The 25,875-nt window shown below is 41.5% G+C and overlaps 1 protein-coding gene across 1 annotated transcript in view; it reads left to right on the top strand.

The window, feature by feature from the left end:
• mllt3 (MLLT3 super elongation complex subunit) overlaps positions 1 to 25,875 on the top strand; it is a 102,847-nt gene that overhangs the window by 74,270 nt on the left and 2,702 nt on the right. Inside the window, 6 exon segments of the mRNA XM_080451216.1 lie at positions 7,755 to 7,830; positions 10,874 to 10,927; positions 12,184 to 12,325; positions 12,970 to 13,069; positions 14,749 to 14,817; positions 16,081 to 16,152. Coding sequence (XP_080307342.1) covers positions 7,755 to 7,830; positions 10,874 to 10,927; positions 12,184 to 12,325; positions 12,970 to 13,069; positions 14,749 to 14,817; positions 16,081 to 16,152 — 513 coding nt within the window.

The raw sequence follows: 25,875 nt of genomic DNA, 5'->3' as shown, positions 1-25,875 counted from the left end.
CACAGCTTTGAGCTTGTAGATCTGCTACTTTTGCTGTTTTTTGCTGAAAAGTGAAATACTCGAAAGGTTACGGCAGGGGTCTTCAACGTTTTCAGGCCAAGGACCCCCTAGCTGAGAGAGAGATGAAGCAGGGACCCCCTCTATATTGTATTAAAATTGTGTTGCAGATTAAACTATTTTTTAAAAACTTGGTCTGCTTTTTTTTCCCTCTACACCTATACCTCTTTGCCAAAAATAGCCGATCTACAGGCTCACAACGTGTAGATCGGCTATTTTTGGCTAAAGTTCTCCTCAGAAATGGGATGCTATGCTATCATATCACACAAAGATTTGGCGGCCCCCCAGTAGTAACTCTGAGCACCCCCTAGGGGTCCCGGACCCCCTGTTGAAGACCCCTGAGTTGCGGTTTTGGACATAATGAGGTTTTCCAGCCGACAGAGACTGTAATACTGTGAGTCATATAGTCTTTGTGCCAAAACAGGCCAAACCACCGCTATTGTCCAGCAAATTCCTTTCTGTCCACAACTAGAGATGAGCTAACAGCCTGGTGTGCAATGCGTACTACACTGCCAATATTCACTCGTTTTGGAAATGTCCATGCTTATAGCCACGGTCTTTTAGATCTAGAAGAGCTGCTAGGGAGAGGGAGATGGAAATATCCAGGGATAATGGCATTCCCCCCACGTCCATTAATCCATTAAGACCGGGAACGTATCTGTGTCATGTTAGATTTTATCTATAACATTTTTTTTATACTTTTGGCTATTAAAAATAGAAAATCTGCAAGCTCATAGTGCGGCACCGAGTGCCACGCTATGAGCTTGTAGATCTGCAATTATTTAGCAAATCTTTGAATATATATATTTTTTTCAGGCGAGCATCTTTAACTCAAATCTTTGCTTCTGGGGGGTCCCTGGAACAAATGCATATCATTTTGGGTGGTCCTCGAGATGAAAAAGTTTGAGCACCACTGATATAGCAACGTACGTTTTTTTCAAATAACTGTTAGGATTTAGAAGACATTTGTAGAATCCCCCAGAAGCTAAGATTTGAGTTAAAAATCTTCGCTTTAAAAAACATTATACATTCAAAGATTTGCACACATTTTCCATGATTTTTCAAAAAAATAGCCCAAAGAAATCTTAAAATGACACAGATGCGTTCCCAGATTGAATGGGTTAATGGCTTGATATTATTCCACTTGCTTTTATGCGAGACATTCAGCAAAACATGGCTGTGCTAGTGGGAAGTTATCTCTAAAGGGGGGATGCAGTCATTCAGAGCTATTTTAACCGCTATATACTACGTATGATAAATGGTGGTAAATGGTACTCTGCTTTTCTAATCTATTGCACACGCATGTAGCTATCAATTTCAGCTTAATCGTCTGCATCTGAAAGACAATTTTGGGCTGGAAAGAAATGCAAAAGATTGACTCGTCACATTTTTTTATTACACCCCTCCAGCCGACACAGACAAACACACACCCCAGCACACAAATGAGCATTGTCGGGTTCAACCCAATCTGGGAACCCTTTCTGTTCTCCTTTTGTTTTTGCCTCTGGGCGGAAACCGCCTCCTTTTTTTGTGTAGAAACAGGAACTCTGTTTTTTGTCTCCTCCCCTTTCTTAGTCCACTTCCTCCCGGGTGCTTCTGTGTTTATTCCAACTAACGACAACACTACATGTTTAGGGCAGAGGTGCTTGAGAGATTAGGTTCAACCACATAGTCCACCAGACCCCAAACCCTTTGTAACTTCAAACTTCAAAAATTGACCGTGGTTCTGGTGACTGATATTGTCCTTCTAATGCACGAGGGGACTGTGTTTTTGAAATTATTATACATTTTTTAATATCATTTGAATATTTTTTTTGAATCAAGCAAGTAAGCAACTGAAAAACTGGGGTGGATAGGAAGGTGGCGTGTCTGATAAAATGAATATCAAGTACCTAAATATTGAATCAAGCAACATAAAAACTGTCTGGGTTGCTCACAAAAGCTAGAGTAGACGTTAAAATGAACCCAGAAGTGTTTCAAAGTGAACTTACCTGCTGTGCTCCAGTAAATGTACTTTACTGTCTGTGTTTTTAAACATTGTACTGATCAGAGTGTCTAGGTATCGAAATCAGTGGTTCCCAAACTTTTTGTCAAGAAGAAGGGGCTATAGCAGCATATTGTTGATTGATACGACTCTCAGCTGAGTTTGTGAACGTGGTTTAATCCATTCAATCCGGGAACGCATCTGTGTCATTTTATACTTTAGCTATTAAAAGAATAGCAGATCTACAAGCTCATAGCGCAGCACCGAGTGCCGCGCTACAAGCTTGTAGATCTGCTATTTTTAGAAAAATCGTGAAAATGTGTGCAAATCTTTGAAAATATATATATTTTTAAAGCGAACATTTGTAACTCAAATCTTTGCTCCCTGGGGGTCCCTGGAATAAAATGTTTTTTACATGGGTTCCACGGCCAAATTCATATAATTTTGGGTGGTCCTTGACGTGAAAAAGTTTGAGAACCACTGGTAAACTGCAGCAACATACGTTTTTTCAAAAAACTGTTAGGATTTAGACCACATTTGTGTCATTCTAAAATGAGACGGATGCGTTCCCGGTTTGAATGGGTTAAACGGTGGTGTTGAGCCAGGCACACACATGTCTGCAGTGATTTTGAGCATGAATAGTTCAAGTCTGCAGTTGGAGGCAATCTGTCTTCATCATGTTGAGCAGACAGCTGGCAGGCCGGTCCAACCAGCTGTGTGCACAGCTGTGTGGATTCTTCAAGGCAGCAGCGGCGGCCAGGCCAGTAGTTGTGGGAGAAAAAAAAAGGTTCATTTCAGTGAACGAACGATTTCATTCATGTTCACGGCAATGATCCGTTCAAATGATTCGTTCACGTTCACCGTTCCGTAGCACTAGTGAAAAACACCATCGCGGGAGCGTTATTATTACGTCGCGCGTACAACCCGCCCTCCCGTCCTGTGTACGGGGGGGGGAGTGACGAACGAAAGCGTGAACGTAACGGTTTCTGGAAGTGAACGATTTCGTTCCTGTTCACGGCAATGAACTAGTTATTTTGAACGAATCGATCATGAACAACCCATCACTACAGGCCAGTACGGCCAGTCTTCTGGTCCTACTGGTCTAAAGACAAGCTCAGCCAAGCTCCTTGAGCTTGATTGGTTCTGGTGCTCCTTGAGCTTCATTGGTTCAGGTGCTCCTTAGTGTTGATTGGTTCAGGTGCTCCTTAGTGTTGATTGGTTCTGATGCTCCTTAGTGTTGATTGGTTCAGGTGCTCCTTAGTGTTGATTGGTTCTGGTGCTCCTTAGTGTTGATTGGTTCTGGTGCTCCATAGTGTTGATTGGTTCTGGTGCTCCTTATTGTTGATTGGTTCTGGTGCTCCTTAGTGTTGTTTGGTTCTGGTGTTGATTGGTTCTGGTGCTCCTTAGTGTTGTTTGGTTCTGGTGTTGATTGGTTCTGGTGCTCCTTAGTGTTGATTGGTTCTGGTGTTGATTGGTTCTTGTGCTCGTCGTTGATGTTAATCTGTTTTGCATGAGTAGTAATGAGGACAGGGATACTATAACATGAAATGTAATGAAATATAACTTTTTCATCAGGTGGTTGAAACATTGCTCAGCGCAGTGAGTGCTGAAATCTTCAAAAATGTAAAAAAATAGCAGATGTACAAGCTCGCGGCACGACACAAAGTGACGTGTCTGTGTGTGTGTGTGTGGGGTGGTCACTAATTCACTAATTCCAAGGCCTTTTGTAACTAAACATTTGTAACTAAAATGTTTGCTTCTGGGTGGGGGGTGGGGGGGGGGGTCCCTGGAACAAAATATTTTCAGATGGGGTTACGCGGCCAAATACATTCAATTTTGGGGGTTTTCATAAAAACTGTTAGGATCTGAAGACATTTGTAGAATCCCTCAGAAGCAAAGATTTGAGTTACAAATGTTCGCTTTAAAAAATATATGGATATGTACTTAAAGTCACATTTATTTATTTTTTAAATAGCAGATCTACAAGCTCCTAGCTTGTAGATCTGCTATTTTTGAATAGCCAAAGAAATCTAAAAATGACACGGATGCTTTCCCGGTCTCAATGGGTTAAATAATCCAGAGAGGAAGAGTGAGGGGGAGGTAGAGAGAGACACAGAGAGACAGAGACACAGTCAGAGAGAGACAGACAAGGCAAGGCAGTTGTATTTGTATAGCACATTTCAACGTGCTTTAAACAGAACATCAATTCACACACAATCATACAATGCCATTAGGACGCATGAAACAAAAGCAGTTAAAACCGATACGGTTACAGTGCAAGAAGAGAAAAAGAAAAGTATAACTCGAAATCAAAGGCAGCGGCTAAACAGAAAAGGTCTTTAGACAGACGGATAGAGAGAGGGAGACAGAGGGTCTTGAGATCAAAGAGACAGTGTGTTTTCTCAGAGCACCCAGGGGTTTGCTGCTTCATTCATTCAGCCCCACCAGGCCACATGCTGAACACTTGGCTCTCGTACACACAACATAAAAAGGATCTCTCCATATTTCACTCGTGTGTGTGTGTGTGTGTGTGTGTGTGTGTGTGTGTGTGTGTGTGTGTGTGTGTGTGTGTGTGTGTGTGTGTGTGTGTGTGTGTGTGTGTGTGTGTGTGTGTGTGTGTGTGTGTGTGTGTGTGTGTGTGTGTGTGTGTGTGTGTGTGTGTGTGTGTGTGTGTAATACTGTGTCACTTACTTTGTAGCTATAACCATTATTTTATACTTTGAGCTATTCAAAAATAGCAGATCTACAAGCTCGTTGCGCGGCACCGAGTGCCTCGCTATGAACTTGTAGATCTGCTATCGTAAAAAAAATTGCAAATCTTTGAATATGTTTTTTAAAGCGAACATTTTCTACTCAAATTACCCAAAATGATATGTATTTGTGCGCAGACCCCCCCATCTCAAAATATTTTGTTTCAAGGACCCCCCACATTTGAGTTAAAAACGTATATATATATTTTAAAAGATTTGCACAAATTTTCACGATTTCTTTAAAAAAATAGCAGATCTACAATCTCGTAGCGTGGCACTCGGTGCCGCGCTATGAGCTTGTAGATCTGCTATTTTTGAATAGCCCAAATAAATCTTAAAATGACACAGATGCGTTCCCGGAACGGGTTTAGTGTAGTCAGTGCAGTCAGCAAAGCAGCGGTGAGGACATGTGGGCCTGTTGTGTCATCACTATTGCACTTGTTAACTTCCTCCTGAATCAAAGTGCACAACGGGCTCGTTCCTGACAGCCTTCTCTCCAGAGACGTGCTTCCACACTGGCACTGCTGTACTGTGTTTTGATTGATTGATTTGAATACTTTATTAGTCAGAAATGTAAGCAGCACGTGGTACAGTATAATACATTAACCAGTTCGGGAACGCATCTACAAATGTCTTCTAAATCCTAACAGTTTCTGAAAAAAAACTATGTTGCTATGTCAGTGGTTCTCAAACTTTTTAATGTCAAGGACCCCCAAAATGATATCTATTTGGCCACGGACCCACATCTGAAAATATTTCTTTCCAGGGAACCCCCAGAAGCAAATATTTGAGCAAATGTTTGCTTAAAAAAACATATATTATTCAAAGATTTGCACACATTTTCCACGATAAAAAAAAAAGAAGCAATTTTTTGAATAGCCAAAGACATCTAAAATGATACAGATGCGTTCCCGGATTGAATGGGTTAATCTGGCATCTTTTGTTGCACGCATTCACACACACACACACACACACACACCTGCCAAGCAGTGTGTGATTAATTAACCGGCAGGTGTGTTAAGTAGATCTGCTCATCATCCTTATCAGCTAGGAAAACATTTAAGACCCAGGGTCTCCTAAATCACTGCTTTGTGCTGCAGGCTGATGGGGGAGGGGGGGATAGTTGGGTATTTGTTGAAGAAATTATTAATAACAACATGAAATGGAATGGAATGTTTTTTTTTCACTCTTTCAGAGCCGGTCCATGGTCATAACGGAGGTATAATTAAAAATAGATGCCAGGAAAAAAAGGGGAAATTAAACGATTGTTTTTGTATTTTTTTGTCAAAAGTCCCTATAAGTATGTATGTCGACATCTAAAGACAAAATTATGAAGAATATTAGAACATCATAAAAACATTTATCATCATTTCTTCTTTCTTATCTTATATAGAGTGTTTGTTTAGTAACGGGAGTCTCCCCCCGTCTCTCCAGCTCTTTAGTAAACAGGACATATATTTTCAGGACGGTAGAACAGGATGAACAAGTGAAATTGGAAGGGATGACACAAAGAAATGAGCAGACAAAAGACAAAAATTGGAACTGGAAAACCATAGCATTGAAGCTGATAAATGGGTACTCTCTTCTGATTGGATGAAATTGGCAACCCACCTGAAAATGTATTTTCTGTTTATTAACCCATTTAGGGCGGGAGCCCCTATTTGTAACTATAGGCCTACCTTTCAGGACGGGAACCCCTTTTGGGCTTGTTGTTGCTATGTACAGTATATAGCAACATATTTATTTTGTAATTTGTGTGTTTAAAGTTTTTCAGAAAACTTTTGTCAGGATTTAGAAGGCGTTTTTAGAATTGGCCTCGGGTCTAAATCAGTTAAAGAGCTTGTGAGACGGGGACACTATAACAATGATTAGAATATAGAGCTTTAAACCTTTAACAAAAACAACTTTTTGTTTTAACCATAAAATATCACTTACCCTTGTTTAAGCAAAACAATCAGGATTATCATTACTATCATTGTAGCCATAATTGTGTCAATCCTTAACCGGACCCGAGTTGGTTGCCTTCTGAGGGCTGTCTGTCGGAGAGAGAGGAACGTAAACAAATGAATTACAATTAACTTTAATGGGCTGTTTTTTGGGGGCCCGTTTCCAGATGGGCTTTAATACCTCAAATTTGCCAGAGGTGTTCCCTCTCTCCCTCTGCTTTATGGAAAGACCTAGAGCAGGTGTTCCCAAACCTTTCAGGCTGCGAACCCCCCCAAAATAATCCTATTTCAACTAGGGACCCCCCACCCTGACAAGCACTTGGAATTACATTTTGTTTGGCTCGGTTCCACAGATAATGATTGTGAAAAAAGCCGATCTTCATGCTCACAATGCCTCGCAATGCAAGGCATTGTGAGCTTGTAGATCGTCTTTTTTTCAAAATGTTTGCCTCTTTCTTACATAATATTTGACAATTTGGACAATGTTTGACCCTTTTTTATAGTATAGTTTGTTGATTAATTTTGACGTAGTAATGCTCTTCTTATTATTTTCATTTTAGACTATTAAAAAGGTTTTATATGTCCTTAAATTGCCACTTTAGAACTTTGCAGATACCCTGTATACGATGCGTGGCCCAACCCACAACACACTAGCAAGTCCATTCAGAGAGAGAGAGAGAGAGAGAGGGAGAGATTTTCCAACAATTTACATGCAGTGCAGCATTTCATTCATATTTTTCCGTTGTTTCTCACGCCACGGCCCTCTCGTAATGAGAGAGACAGGAGCGAGTCTCTCTCTGCCGTTTCACCGCAACTTTAAGGTCAAACAAAGTTACATACAGTACTCTGGTCAATCAACAAAGGTGTTTCACAGCAAGACATGTTGGTGCCTGCAGGGGTTTGACCCCTGGGTGTCGTTTTCTTTGAGTTATTCTAGTTACTCTTACTGTTCTATTAGTAATCTATTATCCCGTTTTCCTGTCTTTCTCTGTGTTTCTTTCGGTCATCCTCTCCCAGTCTGAGCAGCCCAGTCCAGCCAGCTCCAGCACTAGTTCCAGTTCAGGCTTTGCTCCCAACCATCACAAACGGCAAGGTAATTTTACACACACACACACACACACACACACACACACACACACACACACACACACACACACACACACACACACACACACACACACACACACACACACACACACACACACACACACACACACACACACACACTCTCAACTGGCATTACACTGAGACCTGAACATTTTGTTGACCACTTGTGCCTGGTTTATACTTAGTTGCATGCCAATGTCGCACATAGAAAATAGCAGATCTACAAGCTCACAAAGCTGTGCTTTTTTGGTGTGCAATGCGACTTGCAACCGAGTATAAATCAGACATAACGATATGATGAGTAAACTGTTCGGGGAAATAATCCTTCCAATAATGGGGGGGGCAACAGAAACAGAGAAAAGGCCATTTTCCTCACTGGCAGTTGAGACAGTAGGGTACAACAGCAGGGACAAACACAGAAATGTGTAGGGAGGGTTAATTGTCATGAGGACTAAATAGGGAGAAAAGTGGGGTAGAACTGAGGTCAACTTGCCTTACGTCTCCTTATAGCTGCCCCGCTCGCCTCTCATTGAAAATGAATGACTTGGCGAGTCATTAAGCTCCCCTTGTGAAGAGACCATAACCCATTAAGACCGGGAACGTGTCTGTGTCATTTTAAGATTTCTTTGGCTATTCAAAAAATAGCAGATCTACAAGCTATTTACCTGAAATTTAGCAGATGTACAAGCTCATAGCGCGGCACTCTGTGCCGCGCTATGAGCTTGTACATCTGCTATTTTTTGTATATATATATATATATATATATATATATATATATATATATATATATATATATATATATATATATATATATACATGTATGTATGTTTTAAAGCGAACATTTTTAACTCCGATCTGTGCTTCTGGGGGGTCCCTGGAACAACATACTTTGAGATGGGGGTCCCTGGCCAAATACATATAATTTTGGGGGTCCTTGACATGGAAAAGTTGGAGCACCACTGATATAGCAACATACTGTCAGTATTTAGAAAACATTTTTAGATATGTATTTGGCCGCGGACCCCCATCTCAAGATGTTTTGTTCCAGGGACCCCCCAGAAGCAAAGATTTGAGTTACAAATGTAAAGCTTTAAAATATATATATATTCAAAGATTTGCACAAATGTTCAAGATTTTTCAAAAATAGCAGATAAATATATCTGATATTTTTTGAACAGCCAAAGAAATATTAAAATAACACAGTTCCCGGTCTTAATGGGTTAAATAGTGAGTTAAAATGAAATGATCTCTCAGCAGAGGTCCAGTTCAGCAGATGGCCTCTCCTCATCAACCTTCTCACCCATCCATCTCATCTAGCACCGGGGTGTCAAAGTCATGTCATCAGGGTGCAGGTTGCATTGCTCAAAATGCATCTTCACGCAGGCTGGAGCAGGCTTGTCTGTGCGCGCGTGCGTGCGTGTGTGCGTGTGTGCGTGTGTGTGTGTGTGTGTGCGCGCTCGCTCCCAATCCACGAATGCCTGGTGTTCTGTCATGTTACAGCTTTTTGTGTTAAATTAACGCCCTACTTCATCATACAAGAGTGTCCCTCAAAAAAAGTAGTGAAAATAGCCGCTCCTGCTTGTAGATTAGCTTTTTTCACTGTTATGATTTATTTTTTTTACTCCTTGAGTATCTTAGATTTTCAAGTAGTCACAGAATTGTTATCTCCAGTATAATCGATCCCTTGTTGGGTGCTAATCACTGAGGGTTGCACTGTGTGGTTTCACAAATGTCAACGACTCAATGAGTTAAATAACAATAAAACTGGTTTTCGCTGTTTCGTCCCGACAGCGACAAGATATTATTTTGTCTCTGTCGGTCTGGAAACCTGATGTCCAAAACTGTTACCTTACAGGATTCATATCAAAAGCATCAAAAGTAGCAGATCTACAAGCTCGAAACGCGGATTTGCATTACATACATGTACATGGTCAGGTGTGTTCAGGAGCTTTCCACTTTGCAGCGTCCAAGCAGCCAACATCCATATCTATCGTGTGCTTCCTTGTTGTACGATGCAGCGAGTATCGAACATTTTCATGTTAATAGGCTTTGGTTTGGCACTGGGCACCACTATTGATTTTTTGCAAGCCTACAGGGACATATCCAAGCGGAAGCCATGTCAGCGGGAAAAAAACGTTCTTAAGTACACTTATAACGATCAAATGTGATGATACATGATCTATATCTGAACATGTAGACACACTGCGGCGTGGCAGAGGAGCTAGCATGGCATTGCAGTGAGGGGTGAATGTGTGGCCATTGCTGCTCTGTTCATTAACTCTCTCCACTTGTTCTGTAGTGACAGTTTTTGGTCTCATGTAGCAGTTAAGGCCAATAGAGCACAGAAGTCCTGACGTCACTCGTTCATCCCCCGGGTCATAGAAGTAATTTGTCTATGGAGAATAACATTGGGTCATCTTAGAATCGTCTCATATACGAATTGTGGTCCATAAATAAACAAACTGTCTCTGCGATATTGTCAGGGAGGTGGCTCTGCATCGTTTATGATAGTCAGTCGCCCGTAGTTGATACTGTCTGTTTCTGGCGAAAATTTCACTAATTTGGCAGAAGTAACATTAGCGTTTTCTCAGTTGTCAGTTGATGATTCATATCCATAAGAGTCAAACCGCCGGGATCATTTTTATTTTTGGAACACAGTTCTTATTTGACGCGATATTAAACACGTCCATGGGAATTCAGAATGGGGGGGGGGGGGGGGGAGAACGCGACCCAGGTAGGATGTGTAAATTACGTCAGACTCTGTACATGCTCCTTCCTATAGTTGGGAGAGTCAGGACATCTGTGGGTGCACGAGTTCTGAACTTGCTTCAGAAGTACGGAATGCTTTGGAGATTTGGAGTTGCGTCACTATTTTATGTGTGATTTTTTTTTTTTTAAGTTTAGCTTATAATGGCATGCCCAAAAAAATTGAATTTATTGTGGGAACGTCAGCGGTGCCGCAACGGTGTCTTGTGGTGAGAGTGACCTCTGTGCATGTTTTGTTTCTTGTATCTTTGTGATGCACGCAGTGATGGACTTCGTCATCAGGAAAAGGTTGGCTGTCCCTGCCTCCGCACACACAGGTAACCCACCAACCCAACCCAACCCACCCCTCAGTACGGGGGGCTAGGCATGTAACGATTTATCGTAAATCGATTCAAAATGGTGACAATTTAATTAAAAATGTATATCGTGATGCAAACAGCAGGGAAAAAAAGAAGAAAATACAGGATCAGGAAGATAATTGATTAAAAAAAATTGTTTTCAGTCATTTGCTACTGTATTGAAAAGAGGATAAGAAAAAACCCAGTATTGTAAAAAAAGAAGAAGAAGAAAATACTGGATTTGTGTAAGAGAAAAAAAAAATTGTCATTCGTCTGGAAAATAATTTTGTTTGAAAATTTGTATCGTGAACCTAGTATCGTGATTCGAATCGTGTCGTGATGTGTTATCTTATACATGCCCTACCGGGGGCCGGTCTGAATCCCTGAACCCCTGATTGCCTTGCTACCCCCCTCCACCCCACAGCCCCCCCCCCACCACCAGTCACATCTGCATGGAGTACATTGACACTCAACTTCTGTTGTTTTAATATGCACGCGATCACACATCTGCAGCGAACAGCGTTTGATGCTGCTTCACCCGTTTCTTTTTCTTTTTTGTATCCTTTTTTTTTGTATCCAGGGGGAGGTTTGTTGAGCACGGCCTCTTAATCTTTAGGCCAGTGGTTCTCAGTGGGGTCCGGGGGGGGTGGGTGGGGGCACCTAAATACAGCATCACAATCATTTTAACCACTTTATACATGATTTGTATATGTTGGCTATTCAAAAATAGCAGATCTACAAGCTCACAGTGCATCACTTTGTGCTGCGCTGCGAGCTTGTACATCTGCTATTTCTTTTCCCTGGCACAAAACATTCTCAGATGGGGGTCCACGGCCAAATACATACAAACAAATTACATACACATTTGGGGGTCCTTGACTTGAAAAAGTTGGAGAACCAATGCTTTTGGCCGCCGGCTCCTTGGACCCGGCAATTAGTTCTCATCCGCCTCACACCAAGCTGTGTCACATGACACCGTTAGGCCACAAGGCTTTTTATTGGCTGCTGGGATCTTCAGCCCTCAACCAACCACAACACAGCATGGCCTTCTCCGCGTATGAGGACCACTTGATGTCCTTGTTTTTTTGTATTGTCAATTGGAAGCTATAATTGCAGACTCCCCTCATCTCCCCACTCCTTTTGTGCCTCTCTCTCGTTCTCACTCTCTCCTCTTTCTCTCTCTCTCTCTCTCTCTCTCTCTCCGTCTCTCCTTCTCTCTCCCTCATATAAACCAGTCCTGGGTCCGCTGCAGACGATAATCCCAGACCTGCACTCGGACGACAATGAGGACGAATCGGAGGATGACGATGACAATGACATGGAGTCTGACATGGACCAGAGGGCGGTGCACACGCACCTGACGCACCGCCAGCGCAGGTCAGCTATACAGCTATACATCTATTACATCTCTGTCATTTTAGATCTCATAGGCTATTCAAAAATAGCAGATACACAAGCCCATAGCGTGCTGTGCCGCGCTATGAGCTTGTAGATCTGCTATTTTGAAAAATTGTGAATATTTTTGCAAATATTTGCAAATGTTCTACAAATGTCTTCTAAATCCTAACCGTTTTTTGAAAAAACTTATGTTGCTGCTATATCAGTGGTTCTCAATGTGGCCGCGGACCCCCATCCCAAAATATTTTGTTCCCGGGACCCCCCAGAAGCAAAGATTTTAGTTAAAAATGTTTACTTAAAAAAATGGACAAAATGTTCACAATTTTTCAAAAATAGCACAATATAAGTTCATAGCGCTGCACTCGGTGTCGCGCTATGAGCTTGTAGATCTGCTATTTTTGAATAGCCAAAGTATTAAATATGGATAAAGTGGTTACACAGATGCGTTATGAATGGGTTAAGACCAATTTCCAAATTCTTTATTATTATTTCTTTATTTAGGAACAAATAGCCAATTTAACACTGAGATACCCACAATGTTCAGGTGCCCACTCTTGGCTACTGTATTGTGTTGTCCACCATGGTGATTGATCATTGTCTTCTATCATATCTATGCAACATAGGGTCAGCTTGAGTGACGGCAGTGAGAGTGAGAACAGTTCGTCCCCGTCACCTCCCTCTCGAAACGAGGCCCCGGCCCATCTGAAGACCAGCAATAACCAGGTATAGTAGGAAGATTATGCATTTTACACAGAGTTCTCAAATAAATTCTGCCCGAACCCGACCCGATGTTTTGGGGCCGAAAATTTATGCTAATCAGTCTGGCCGAGCCGAGCCTCGGGTTCCGTGAAAAAATAAATAAAGAAATCTATTACACCCAAAAAACAAACAAAAAATTACCCCTAGCGGCCGAACGGTAAGGCCGACGGAAATGGCAGTGGATGCGTTGGATGCAACTCAAAGTGAACTTTACTCGGGTATCTATTTTGGCGCCTCCTATCCCGTGTTATTGAAAAGAAAATGGCCAAAATGGCGAAAACTCAAACATTGAAAATCAGCGAAAGTGGCCGCTTTCAAGATGTTTTGTCCGTTATCCCTGGAACGGTCCAATCTGCTCAGTTCAAAGCTTCTTGGATGCGTGACTTTGAGGACATTAACTCATTCAGTGCCATTGACATGTTTGACGTGTTTTTGAAAAAGAAAGAAATATATATTGTGATCCGAAAATGTGCTGCTCCATTCACTTCTTGTTTCAAATCTTTTTTATTGTGAAGCACAGGGTTATATTATACATTTGTTCATACATATGGATTGCTTCCTCTTTTTTTTTTAAACAAAAACGCACATTTTTCTATTTAATTGGCACTGAATGAGCACATAATGACACTTTTCCAGGGTTTGGGGGTTTTCGGGCCTAAAATTATGGTAATTGTTCGGGCCGGCCCAGTTAGGGCCCAGTTAGGCCCGGGCCTTAATTTTCAGGCCTGTTGAGAACTCTGATTTTACGTGTTGTATAATTCCATGGAGAACATAAGGTTATGAGCATGGACACATTTTGTGGTCACTTGTGCATATAATGTGAAAAAAATACTTCATGCACATCCCAAACCCAAAGAGGGGGGCAGGTGCTGAGTGACGATCAGTGCAAGAATAAAAACTAAAATAAAACACGTGCACGCTGTAGGGCTCCAATATGACGGATGCTTTACTGCACCCAGAGTTGCTGTGACGCTGTTCTTCGTTCTGAGGAAGAGCTTTAGGTGCATTAATCCATTAAGACCGGGAACGCATCTGTGTCATTTTAGATTTTAGCTATAACCATTATTTTATACTTTGGTTATTCAAAAAATAGCAGATCTACAAGCTCGTAGCACGGCACTTGCTTGTAGATCTGCAATTTTTTTTTATTTGTGCAAATCTTTGATTAGATATATTCTTTTAAAGCGAAATTTTTTAACTGAAATCTTTAAGGCCAAATACATGTTTTGTTTGGTTGCTATATCAGTGGTGCTAAAAAAAAATCCATGTCAAGGACCCCCAAAATTATATGTATTTGGCCGCCGACCCCATCTCAAAATATTTTGTTCCAGGGACCCCCGGAAGCAAGCGTTGGAGTTAAAAATGTTCGCTTTAAAGATATATATATATTCAAAGATTTGAACAAATGTTCACGATTTTATTTAAAAAAAATAGCAGATCTACAAGCTCATAGCCGCGCTATGAGCTTGTATATCTGACACAATCTTGAAATGACACAGATGCTTTCCCGGTCTCAATGGGTTAAAGCATCTATCATATTGGAGCCCTCGGTGTGCGAGCGTTCATTCACTCAACGCATAATAGCCTGTACTGCATCATCTGTACCGACGTCCCCAATGCGTCTTCCTTCTACTGTCTCACAGATTCTGGAGGTGAAGAGTCCCTCGAAGCAGACGAAGCAAGATAAGAACAAGAATCTAGAATGTGACAAGGTACACGGGAGTTCTGAAGGTGTCAGTGGGTGGTGAATACGGTTTCTGTAGCCGTTAGGGTTAGGGTGGTATGGTTGAAAAAAAATATTTTGGAAATAGGACTTCAGTGGTTAACTCATTCCCTGCCAGACTTATTTCTGGCTGTGTTTGCCCACTGCCAGCGATTTAGTGTTTTTTATAAAAATGTTTAAAAATTCACAATTTTGTTTTTCCATTATGATTGCAAGTCCAGTCGTTTCTAAACACACAGGCGAGTCGTGCACGTCGCTCAGACAACAAACATTCTGATCGGGGCGGAGCCCTTCTCCTCCAGCCCAGCGTTAAACACAATGTACGGCCATGTGAACGGAAAACTCACTTACTTTTTCCACCTCGCCACAGACCTCGCTAAATCCCTTATGATAGCGTGTTCAACTGTTTGTAGACACACAGGGTAGTTGTGTGAGTGGCCCAGAGAAGAAATTTTCAATCGGCGACATTCCATTTTGCAGTAGTAGCAGTTTCAAAACAGCGATGCGAAACAGTGTTCCACGGCGGAGAAATGCAAAGCCGAGAAAATGGCGTTTGAAGTCGGAACCCAAACAGGAAGTGGGCGGCAGCGAAAACCTTTGATATGACGTATTTCCGTATCCGGGTGTGCTACAATGAAATGTGTCACTGCGAGAGATGAAGGACGTTGAGATCTTGTTTTAAAAAAATCTTTTGCAAAATTACGTCAATTACGTCAGAGGCAGGTTTGGTAATTGAAAAAAAATACGTTTTTTACGTCAGAGGCAGTGAATGAGTTAAGACCGTGGACGCATCCGTGTCATTTTAGATTTATCTGGCTATTCAAAAATAGCAGATATACAAGCTCATAGCGCTATGAGCTTGTATATCTGCTATTTTTGAAAAATCATGAAAATGTGTGCAAATCCTGAATATATATATATATATATATATATATATATATATATATATATATATATATATATATATATATTTAAAGCGAACATTTGTAACTCAAATCTTTGCTTCTGGGGGTCCCTGGAACAAAATATTTTACAAATGTTCGCTTTATGCCGCGCTATGAGCTTGTATATCTGCTATTTTTTAATAGCCAAAGTATGAAATAATGGTTATAGCTAAAATCTAAAACGACACAGATGCGTTCCCGGATTGAATGGGTTAAGAGACATCTTGTGAATTATTCTGTTATTATTCTTTACTTGTAAATTGATGCATTGACATGAGAATGCTTTTGACATGTTGATATGGTTCCAGGCTTACCTTGATGAGCTGGTGGAACTGCATAGAAGACTGATGACACTCCGAGAGGGACACATACTACAACAGGTTGGTATTAATGGCAATGATAGAGGGACACGCATTACCGTGTAACATGTTGTAATGACACTGGGAGAGGGACACATATTTCTGTGTAACAGGTTGTAGTGACACAGAGACAGTAGTCAAATTCCAATACCCCAACTTCAACACTCGCTCACTCCACTCGCTCACTCTACTCGTGCATATAGTCCCGCCTCCGAGCGAGGAGGCGGGACTATATGCAGGGATTATATGCAAGTCCGGAGGAATCAAGCAGGTTGGACTGACAGCCACATTGCAAATTCTCACTCCTGCTCCTTCATTTGTTACTCCTGCATGTCATGTTGTATAGTAGATGCTGTATTTCTCATAGGCCTATTTGAGCTGTTTTACATGCATTCTCGCTCAACAAACAGCATGATTGTATAAATAAAAATCAACCCATTATTTAATTTGTTGCTTCAGTAGCTTAGATCACTGTTATTCAGAATGATATATATAAACTCACTTCAGTGTCTGCAGTTTAATCAAATGGGACACTTTTACTCTCAAACCGTTCAACACACGCATGCAGGCACGCTATGTTTACATTTTAATATATGAGCTTGCAGAACAAAGTTTCGTCGGCTCTAAAACATCCCTTTGAAGTCCGCGACACGGCAACGCTGTTTTTTTAGACCCCATCTCCCAGACGGCGTAGTCATGGGTTTCCCTCCCATAGCCTGAGAGACGGTCCATCCAATAACAGAACAGATAGGCACTCATCACTTCGGCAAGAGGACGAGAACAGATTGAAGCCTACACTCGATCCAAGCGGCTTGGAGAGCCCACTCGCTCTCCAGTCTCGGCTACTCCAAAAGCAAATGACCATTTGGGACAAAACTATTTCCGGGTTAAGCTAGGAACCAGTGCTTAATTTGTAAATGATTATATTTTACAATATTACATATATATATAGATATTTATTGTTTTAAATCTTGTTTTAAAATGTGCGCCTATGAGTGCCATTTCCCCCCGACTAGCTGCTGGATAACATGACGAGTTTCATTTTGCGCATATGAATCCATGGCATGGATCTCGCTCGCTCGCTCGCTCACTCACTCACTCACTCACTCACTCACTCACTCACTCACTCACTCACTCACTCTCACACACACACACGGCTCACTGGCGCAACTTTTTTAACAGCAAATAATAAAGTGATTATTGTGGGAGGGTGGTTTCGGAGCCAAGCTCCGCCAGCTCTGGCATTAATTAAGTCCTGCTAGGGACACATATTACTGTGTAACAGCTTGTAATGACAATGAGAGAGGGACACATATTACTGTATAACAGCTTGTAATGACACAGAAAAGGACAGCAGATTGGTAATGACAGCGACAGACTTTCAGTGACTCAAGCGTGTTTTATACTTGAAAAAATAACCCAACTGCTGACCTGTGTGTTTACGCATGGCACAGCTGTTTATTTATGCTCCGTTCCACGATTTGGCTTGGCTTTTTATTTTTCTCGAACGCCTACAGTAAATAAACCCAACCCAAGAAAGTTCAGCCTCCAATCAGTTCATTTTGAAATTGACAAACAAAAAGATAAATGGTTCCCACTATTACATCAGACAGACTCATCAGCCTAAACGTTCGCAGGACTACTTACACACCTCATTACCCAGAACCCACACTGGGTTTGTGAGAAGGGCCTTCATGTTCTCTGCGCCACTGTTTCCCAAACAGTGGGTCGGGACTTTTCATCAATTAAAAAAAAAGTATGTCATAAATCAAATCAAATCAAATAAAAAAAGGTCCATAAATAAAATTAAAAAACGTTTAAGACGTAGTTAAAATAGCAGATCACCAAGCTCGCAACGAGGCACGAAGTGGATCTTGAGCCCTAAAACTTTAGGAACCACTGCGTCTGCACCATATGCCTAGAATGAACTTTAAAATAAAAACTCTGAAACTGCAGGCTTTTATTACTATAGATGATTTTAACACTTTATAGGCCTGTTAGAGGATGAGTTGGGAGACTGTGGATGTTTTACCGTAGTGGTCTGTGTAACACCACCCCCCCCCCCTCCCCATAGTAGGGTATATATGGGACATTAATTGGGACAGCTAAATCAGTCAATATCCTAAAGTGGTCTTGCATTACTGCTACAACAACACTAAATTGCCACTAAACAGGGTAATCCTAAAACGTTGAGAAAAGGGGAAACTACGCAAAGAGAATAATCAAAGAATTACTCTGAGTTGACGAAACAACAAGGAGATCAGATTTGAATACAAACCGTGACAAATGCAAACATTTGAAAACAGCAGCTGCTGTTTTTGTCGAGGTGTATTCAATCTAGTGTAGTACACGAAATGAGGTACACGAAAGGGGATAGAAACAATGAATTGGGAACTTAATTGGAAGGGATGCTTCCCCACTACTAGTCAAACCCAGCCAGTCATGTGATATTTTTAGTCCAATTACAGACTCAGGGGGAGGGAGGGGGGAGTGGCTACTACTAGTTCGAGAATTCGACTGCCAAGTCTGTACACAATTTTCATGCAAACTCGCCAGAGCTATTTTCCACCAGACGTATACTGTCACCTTTTTAGTGACTAGAGCTTTTTTAGCCAGAACGGGTTTCCAAGCCTCTGCTTTCTGTCAGCAGATTAGCTACGGCCCAGTGGGCAGGCTTTCAGAAGGTCCCCCCCCCCACCGTGGGCCATGCTCCACATGCATGTGATTTTATACTGAATTGAAAAACATTTGATGCAGCTTTTTTTTGGCAAATGTATGCCACTGACTGGCCCCCCAAGATATCGTGTGTGTGTGTGTGTGTGTGTGTGTGTGTGTGTGTGTGTGTGTGTGTGTGTGTGTGTGTTTACCATCTACTCTCATACGGGTCCTCATGCTCTCTCTCTCAATACAAACTTATGGTCACTCGACCCATGCTCTCTCTGTCAATACAAAGTTAAGTTTCGGTTTTGTTTTCACCTCCAGGTGTTGCCACATACATGAAAAACAAGCACCGCTGTTGCAATGAACGTCTACACACTCTACTGTCTCTGTCTCCGATGTGCGGGCCAGGCTACTAGACGCGGCCCGAACCTCTAGTAATCTATGTTTTCCAAAAGGAAATTGTGTGCATTTAATTCAGTCTGACCAGAAACATGGAATAAAACATAGACTTCACCGGACATAAAAAATGTATAACCATTTCCCCAATTTTGGAAAATAAGAAAATAAAAGCAATTTTTGTATTGGCTTATAAGTGGTTAAGGGTCCCGGTTTTGGGGGGTTTGAAACTACTGTATGGTCACCCAGCTAGCCAGCCCGCCTCCTCGGTCCCTCACGCGAAGGCCAAGGGGTGGGTACCTGCTTTCACTCAGGTAGGACAGCACTTTGGCACGGCGTTGTACCGCCGGCGTCTTATGAGCTTTACGTTAACTCGGGAGGAAAGCTTTTAGAGGGAGTAACGGCGGTGCATGGGGTCTCTTTTTGAGATGTGAGGCGTTTTGTATGACATGCACTCATTTTCCAATCTGTGGGAGAGGAGGAGAGGCGAGGGGGGGAAGGAGGGGGGGGGTAAGTGCGCGGAAGGCTGCTGACTTAATCATTTCCATGTCTGGTAAACCGTGGGGAGGCGGAACAACGGGTTGCTGAACTCGGGGGTGGATTAGCTTGATTGCGCCGCACGTCGACGCATCGATGGGGCCGTTCTGGATGGGGTTTCAAACCCCCAACCCCCCCTCCAATGAGCTACACTCCTCACTGGGGGAGAGAGAGAAACAATGGTGGAGGAAGTACTCAGATTATATTTTTTTTGTCTTGTAAGATTGTCTATTACAAGTCCAAAGTAAAACTTCAAAAATGGTTCAAAATGTGGCAATGACAAAATAATAGCAGGTCTAAAGCTCACAACGCATGTTGCGGGCTTGTATATCAGCAATTTTGGAATAAACTTTGTAACTAAAGTTGTCACATAATTGTAATGGTATAAAAAAAGTACAATATTTGTATAATAATAAGCATTGAACAATGGACATACTCAAGTAAAGTAAAAGTACCTCGAAATGTACTACAGCACTTGCGTAAATGTAGCCTACTTTACGCAGAGAGAGAGAGAGAGAGAGAGCAGTGGAGGCCGATCGAGCTTGGCAGACGACCAGCGGGAAGATGCATTTAATGCTGTGTCATGCGATAGGCCTCGACAATATAAGCGAGGAGGAAGGAACGCACGTGGTCTGCTTTGGGTGGAAAGAGGTTAACCAAATAATTCATTGTTTCCAGATGAAGCCTGCAGATTATAGAGCGCCGTAACAGATACCATCTCCGTTCTAAACATCTACAGCACAGCCGAGGAAGAGGCTATAGTGGCCACTGGCCAGCGTTGATTTTCTACTTAAGATCCAGGGTTGGATTTCGTCGCTGTCGGTGCGAGAAACCTCTTATCTCCATAATTTAAACTGTATTTATCTTATTGTTTTGTGTAAATTAGTGCCCCTACTTCATCATACTACAGTGTCATACAAAAGTAGCAAGAATAGCCGATCTTCAAGCTGAAAACGCGTCGTGTATTGCGACTGCTTTTGCTATTTTCGACACGTTTTGGACTTGTTATTTTATTTAATTTATTTATTTTCCACCTGCCGCTTTCATCAGAATGAGGGACACTTAGTTCAGCCCTGAGCACAAAAACTGACTGCACCTTTCATCAGAACAGAACATTAGGCTCTATTGTACAGCAAGTGCCTCAAAATCGAGTATTATTAAATTGTAGTGAAAACCGGGATACATTTGTTAGTGAACCCAACGCATTCTCACTCCCAAAACGGGTGACTTCTTGGGATAGACGTCCCAAGAAGTCAACCGTTTGACTGGAGGGGGGGGACTAAAAAGGCGCATGTTGACTAGAGGGGTATATGAGTTACGATTGAACTCAAACGGCACTGAGTCGGCTGAAGCAGACATCGCAATGCTCAGCACGGCGACTCTCTGGGTTTATAACAATAGGTCAAGTCTCTCTCTCACACTCACTCCTGTTCTACGGGAAGACCTACGAGAGAGAGAGAGAGGGATAAAGACAGGGATAGAGGGTGAAGAAATGTGTTCCATATGGGGAAGCGAGTGCTTTGTAGTGTTCAGTGATCAGGTTAGATCCTCTCCTCGTTCCAACCACCTCTGGTGGAAAGTAACTCAAGTACATTTATTAAAGTACTGTACTTAAAGTGCAATTTTGAGGTACTTTTACTTAACTGGAGTATTTCCGTGTTTTATACTTTTACTCCACTACATCTCAGAGGCAACTATTGTACTTTTTACTCTGCTACAATTATTTGACATGTTTGGTTAATCTATGTTGTACTTTACACAGCTATTTGAAAATAGCCGGTCGTGCGAGCTTGTAGATCAGCTATTTTCAACAAGAAATGAACCCATGGAAACACATGAAACATAAAACATTAAGTGAAGTGGACCATTCACGAGTACTTTTGCTTTACTACTTTAAAAAAAGAATATCGGCCAGAGTATCCCTACATTGTGACATTGCTACTTTTACTTTTAACTCTTTAAGACCTGGAACGCATCTGTGTCACTTTAGATTTATTTGGCTATTCAAAAATAGCAGATGTACAAGCTCCATAGCGCTGCACCGAGTGCCGCGCTATGAGCTTATAGATCTGCTATTTTTTTTAAATCTTGAAAGAAAATGTTTTACATTTTTTTTCAAAAAACATTTGTAGAATCGGCTTCAGGTCTTAATGGGTTAAAAGAAGATTTAAGTACTTCCATCCCTGCTCCTCCTCCTGCCCGGCTTCCTTTCCACAGGCAAGCCTGGAACCAATATCTCTCCCTGGCTACGGCCCGGTAATCTGCTCCTGCCTTCCATCACCAACCAACCACCACCACCAAACATGCAGGCCTCCATGCCAGGGAGACGCCACATCCCTCTGCCAGCATAGTGTGGTTCTCCTTCAGCCCTGCCTTTCCCTTTAATTGAGTTTTTAACCCATTCAATCCGGGAAACGCATCTGTGTAATTCTTTAGATTTCATTCTAAATCTACAAGCTCATACGAGCTCGTAGATCTGCTATTTTTTTTTTTTATCTTGGAAAATGTTTGCAAATATTTGAATATTTAGCAAACATTTGTAACTCAAATCTTTGCTTTGGGGGGGGGGGGTCCGCGGCCAAATACATATCATTTTGGGGGTCCTTGACATGAAAAAGTTTGAGAACCACTGATATTATTATAGCAACATATGTTTTTTTCAAAAAACTGTTAGGATTTAGAACACATTTTGTAGAACCCCCAGAGGCAAAGATTTGAGTAAAAAATGTTATATACAGTATTCAAAGATTTGCACACATTTTCAAGATGTTTAAAAAATAGCAGATCTACAAGCTCGTGGCGCGGCACTCGTCTCGCGGCACTCGGTGCTGCGCCACGAGCTTGTAGATCTGCTATTTTTGAATAGCCAAAGTATAAAACAATGGTTGAAGTGGTTGCTTTCCCGCTCTTAATGGGTTAATGACTTTGTCTACCAGCAAGCGTGAGTAGACAGAATAAAGCTGTATTCGGGCCAACGGGCTGCAAGCTGTGTCCCTGAGCCAAGACACTTCAACCCCTAACAGTTAACTGCTCCTTCTGTGTGTTCATCATCATGACCGCCTGAGCAGTCATCAGCTGGGCGAAGCTGAAACTAAATTTTTAATAACAGGGTCTCCCCTCCCTCCCTCCCTCTCCTCTTGTCTCTTGGCATTGGCTGATGCAGACTCAAATGTCCATATGTTTTACTTTTAGGGCTGATGCCTGAGGGCAACACGCCGACTTTGTTGTTGACAGTTGGCACAGACAGGAGAACAGTGGGGCATCGTGAAAGAAAACAAGAAGACTGCCTTAAAGGGGCACTCCGCCCACTTTCAACCTTATCTTCATATCGTCTCCAAATGTCCAAAACTGTTACTTTTCAGGATTCAAATTCAAAAGCATCAAAAGTAGCAGATCTATTAGCTGGTTTCCAGCTTGTGGACCTGCTACTTTTTTTGTGTGGCGCTGTAGTATGATCGAGTTCATTTGCAAACAAACTAAAAGTTAGAATATGGAGTTAAAGTAGTAGTTCACCCCAAAAAATGCTTATTTTCTATCAATTACACACCCCATGAAGCCTTGAATTCATGGCTATTGTTTTAGTTTTTGTCGCATACCTAAGCCAATAATTTGACGACCGGCGGTAAGATGCTAATGTCTCCGGTAGGAGACTCAAAGTTGACACTTTTGAGTCTCCTACCGGAGCCGCCGCCGGTCATCAACTTATTGGCTTAGGAATGCGACAAAAATAAAATAAATCTCCATGAATTCAAGTCTCCATGGGGTGTGTAAATGCTAGAGGGAAAAAAAAGTCATTATGGGGGCGAACTATCCCTTTAAGAGGTTTCTGCCCGACAGCAATGATATAATTGGTCCTCACTAATGCTCACGATAAGATTGCATCACTTCCTGTCCCACATGAGTAGGCAGACTAAAGCCCCATGCATATACTCCGTCGCACCACGGTGTCACGCACACTCAAAATAGCAGACCTACAAGCTCACAACGGCACGTTGTGAGCTTGTAGGTCTGCTATTTTCGGAACAATCAATTAGGCTTAAAGACTTGGACCTGTGCTCCAGCTGCGACACGGCTGAACTCGCTGTTATTGCTTACGACCGTGAACACGACCCATTACGACCGTGAACACGTCTGTCATTTTAGATTTCTTTGGCAATTTTTGAAAAAAGAGTTGTGAAAATGTGTGCAAATCATTGAATATACAGTAAATATAAATTTTTACCTTTCTTTTCTTTTACCATTGTTTTGCTTCTGGGGGTCCCTGGAACAAAATATTTTCAGATGGGGGTCCACGGCCAAATACATATAATTTTGGGGGTTCTTGACATGAAAAGTTTGAGAACCACTGATATATTGCAACATAAGTTTTTTTTTAAACAAACTGTTAGGATTTAGAAGACATTTGTAGCATCTCCCAGAAGCAAAGATTTGAGTTAAAAATGTTCGCTTTAAAAAAATATATACACATTTTCACGATAAAAAAAAAAGAAGCTTGTAGATAAGCTATTTTTGAATTGCCAAATAAATCTAAAAATGACACAGATGTGTTCCCGGTCTTAATGGGTTAAGACTGGATGTCGATATGTTTTCCCTCTAGTGCTGCCTGTTGGCAGTAAGTAAGGCTTTTGTCTTTTGATTTGCTACTGTTGACAGTTGTGCAGGAGAGCAATGGTGGGCATCATAAAAATGCATGAAGACTCTTCTTACTTGCAATTTAATCAAGACACGGGAACGTGTCATTTTAAGATGTATTTTGCTATTAAAAAATAGCAGATCTACAAGCTCATAGCTTGAAGATCTGCTATTTTTTGAAAAATCGTGGAAAGTTTGTGCAAATCTTTGAATATATGTTTTAAAGCGAACATTTTTAACTCCGATCTGTGCTTTTGGGGGTCCCTCGAGCAACATATTTTGAGGTGGGGGTCCGCGGCCAAATACATATCATTTGACATGGAAAAGTTGGAGCACCACTGATATAGCAACATACTGGTAGGATTTAGAAATAATTTTTGATATGTATTTAGCTGTGGACCCCCATCTCAAAATGTTTTGTTCCAGGGACCCCCATGACCCCCATGCTCAGAGTGCCGCGCTATGAGTTATTTTAACATTTTTGTGATTGTTTACTTTTTCTCCAAAGTTATTAAAATGTTGCCTTCCTTACCTGAATGAGAGAGAGAGAGAGAGAGAGAGAGCATTTTCTGACCACTTAATTGGGCTGCCGTGTTAAGTGGTCAGATGGGTGGCTGCAAAGACTTTCGTAGATTTCCAAGTGGATCCTGATCTCGAAAACATGCTGCTGGATTTCATACCATCTTATGAATGTGAATGAATGAGCATATTGTTACCACGTACGGTAACGTTTCTCTGATTGTTGTTGTTAATTAGTGAAATGAACAGAATCCAGTGGCTTCCTCCAAAAAATCAAACAAACCACAGTAAGCTTTTGGATGCTGGCAGCCAGTCGTATACAGTATACTATGTGAGTCATAGTCAATGGACTAAACATGATGCCAGACCACCGGCTGAAACCGCTTCCAGCCTTCTGGTCTGGAGCTCTTCTGTTGAATAGAATAGAATACTTGTATTGGCAGTTTAAAAAATCACAACAATGTCACCATTTAACCCTTTCAATCCGGGAACGCATCCGTGTCATTTTAAGATTTCTATGGCTATTCAAAAATGTTGGAAAAAACATGAAAATCTTTGCAAATCTTTGAATATATATGTTTTTTAAAGCGAACATTTGTAACTCAAATCTTTGCTTTTGGGGGGTCCCTGGAACAAAATATTTTACAAATGTTCGCTTTAAAAAATATATATTCAAAGATTTGCACAAATTTTCCACAATAAACAAAAAAAAATAGAAGATCTACAAGCTCATAGCGTGGCACTCGGTGCCACGCTATGAGCTTGTATATCTGCTATTTTTGAATAGCCAAAGAAATCTAAAAATGACACCGATGTGTTCCGGGTCTTAATGGGTTAAGAAATGCCAACGTGGATTATACACACAAAATAAAGCCAAAGCTGGTTTCCATTGTGGTCCACTTTGAGACATAGAACAACACGCAGCAAACTGTACAGACAACCATAAAACAAAGAAAATGAAATCCTTATAAAGTTAGAAGCAATACATACAGTATAGGA

This window comes from Gymnoscopelus braueri, assembly GCF_963280865.1.
Source record: "Gymnoscopelus braueri genome assembly, chromosome: 15".
Taxonomy (NCBI): domain Eukaryota; kingdom Metazoa; phylum Chordata; class Actinopteri; order Myctophiformes; family Myctophidae; genus Gymnoscopelus; species Gymnoscopelus braueri.
The sequence above is the reverse complement of the archived record's forward strand: the minus strand, read 5'-3'. Positions and strand labels throughout refer to the sequence as shown.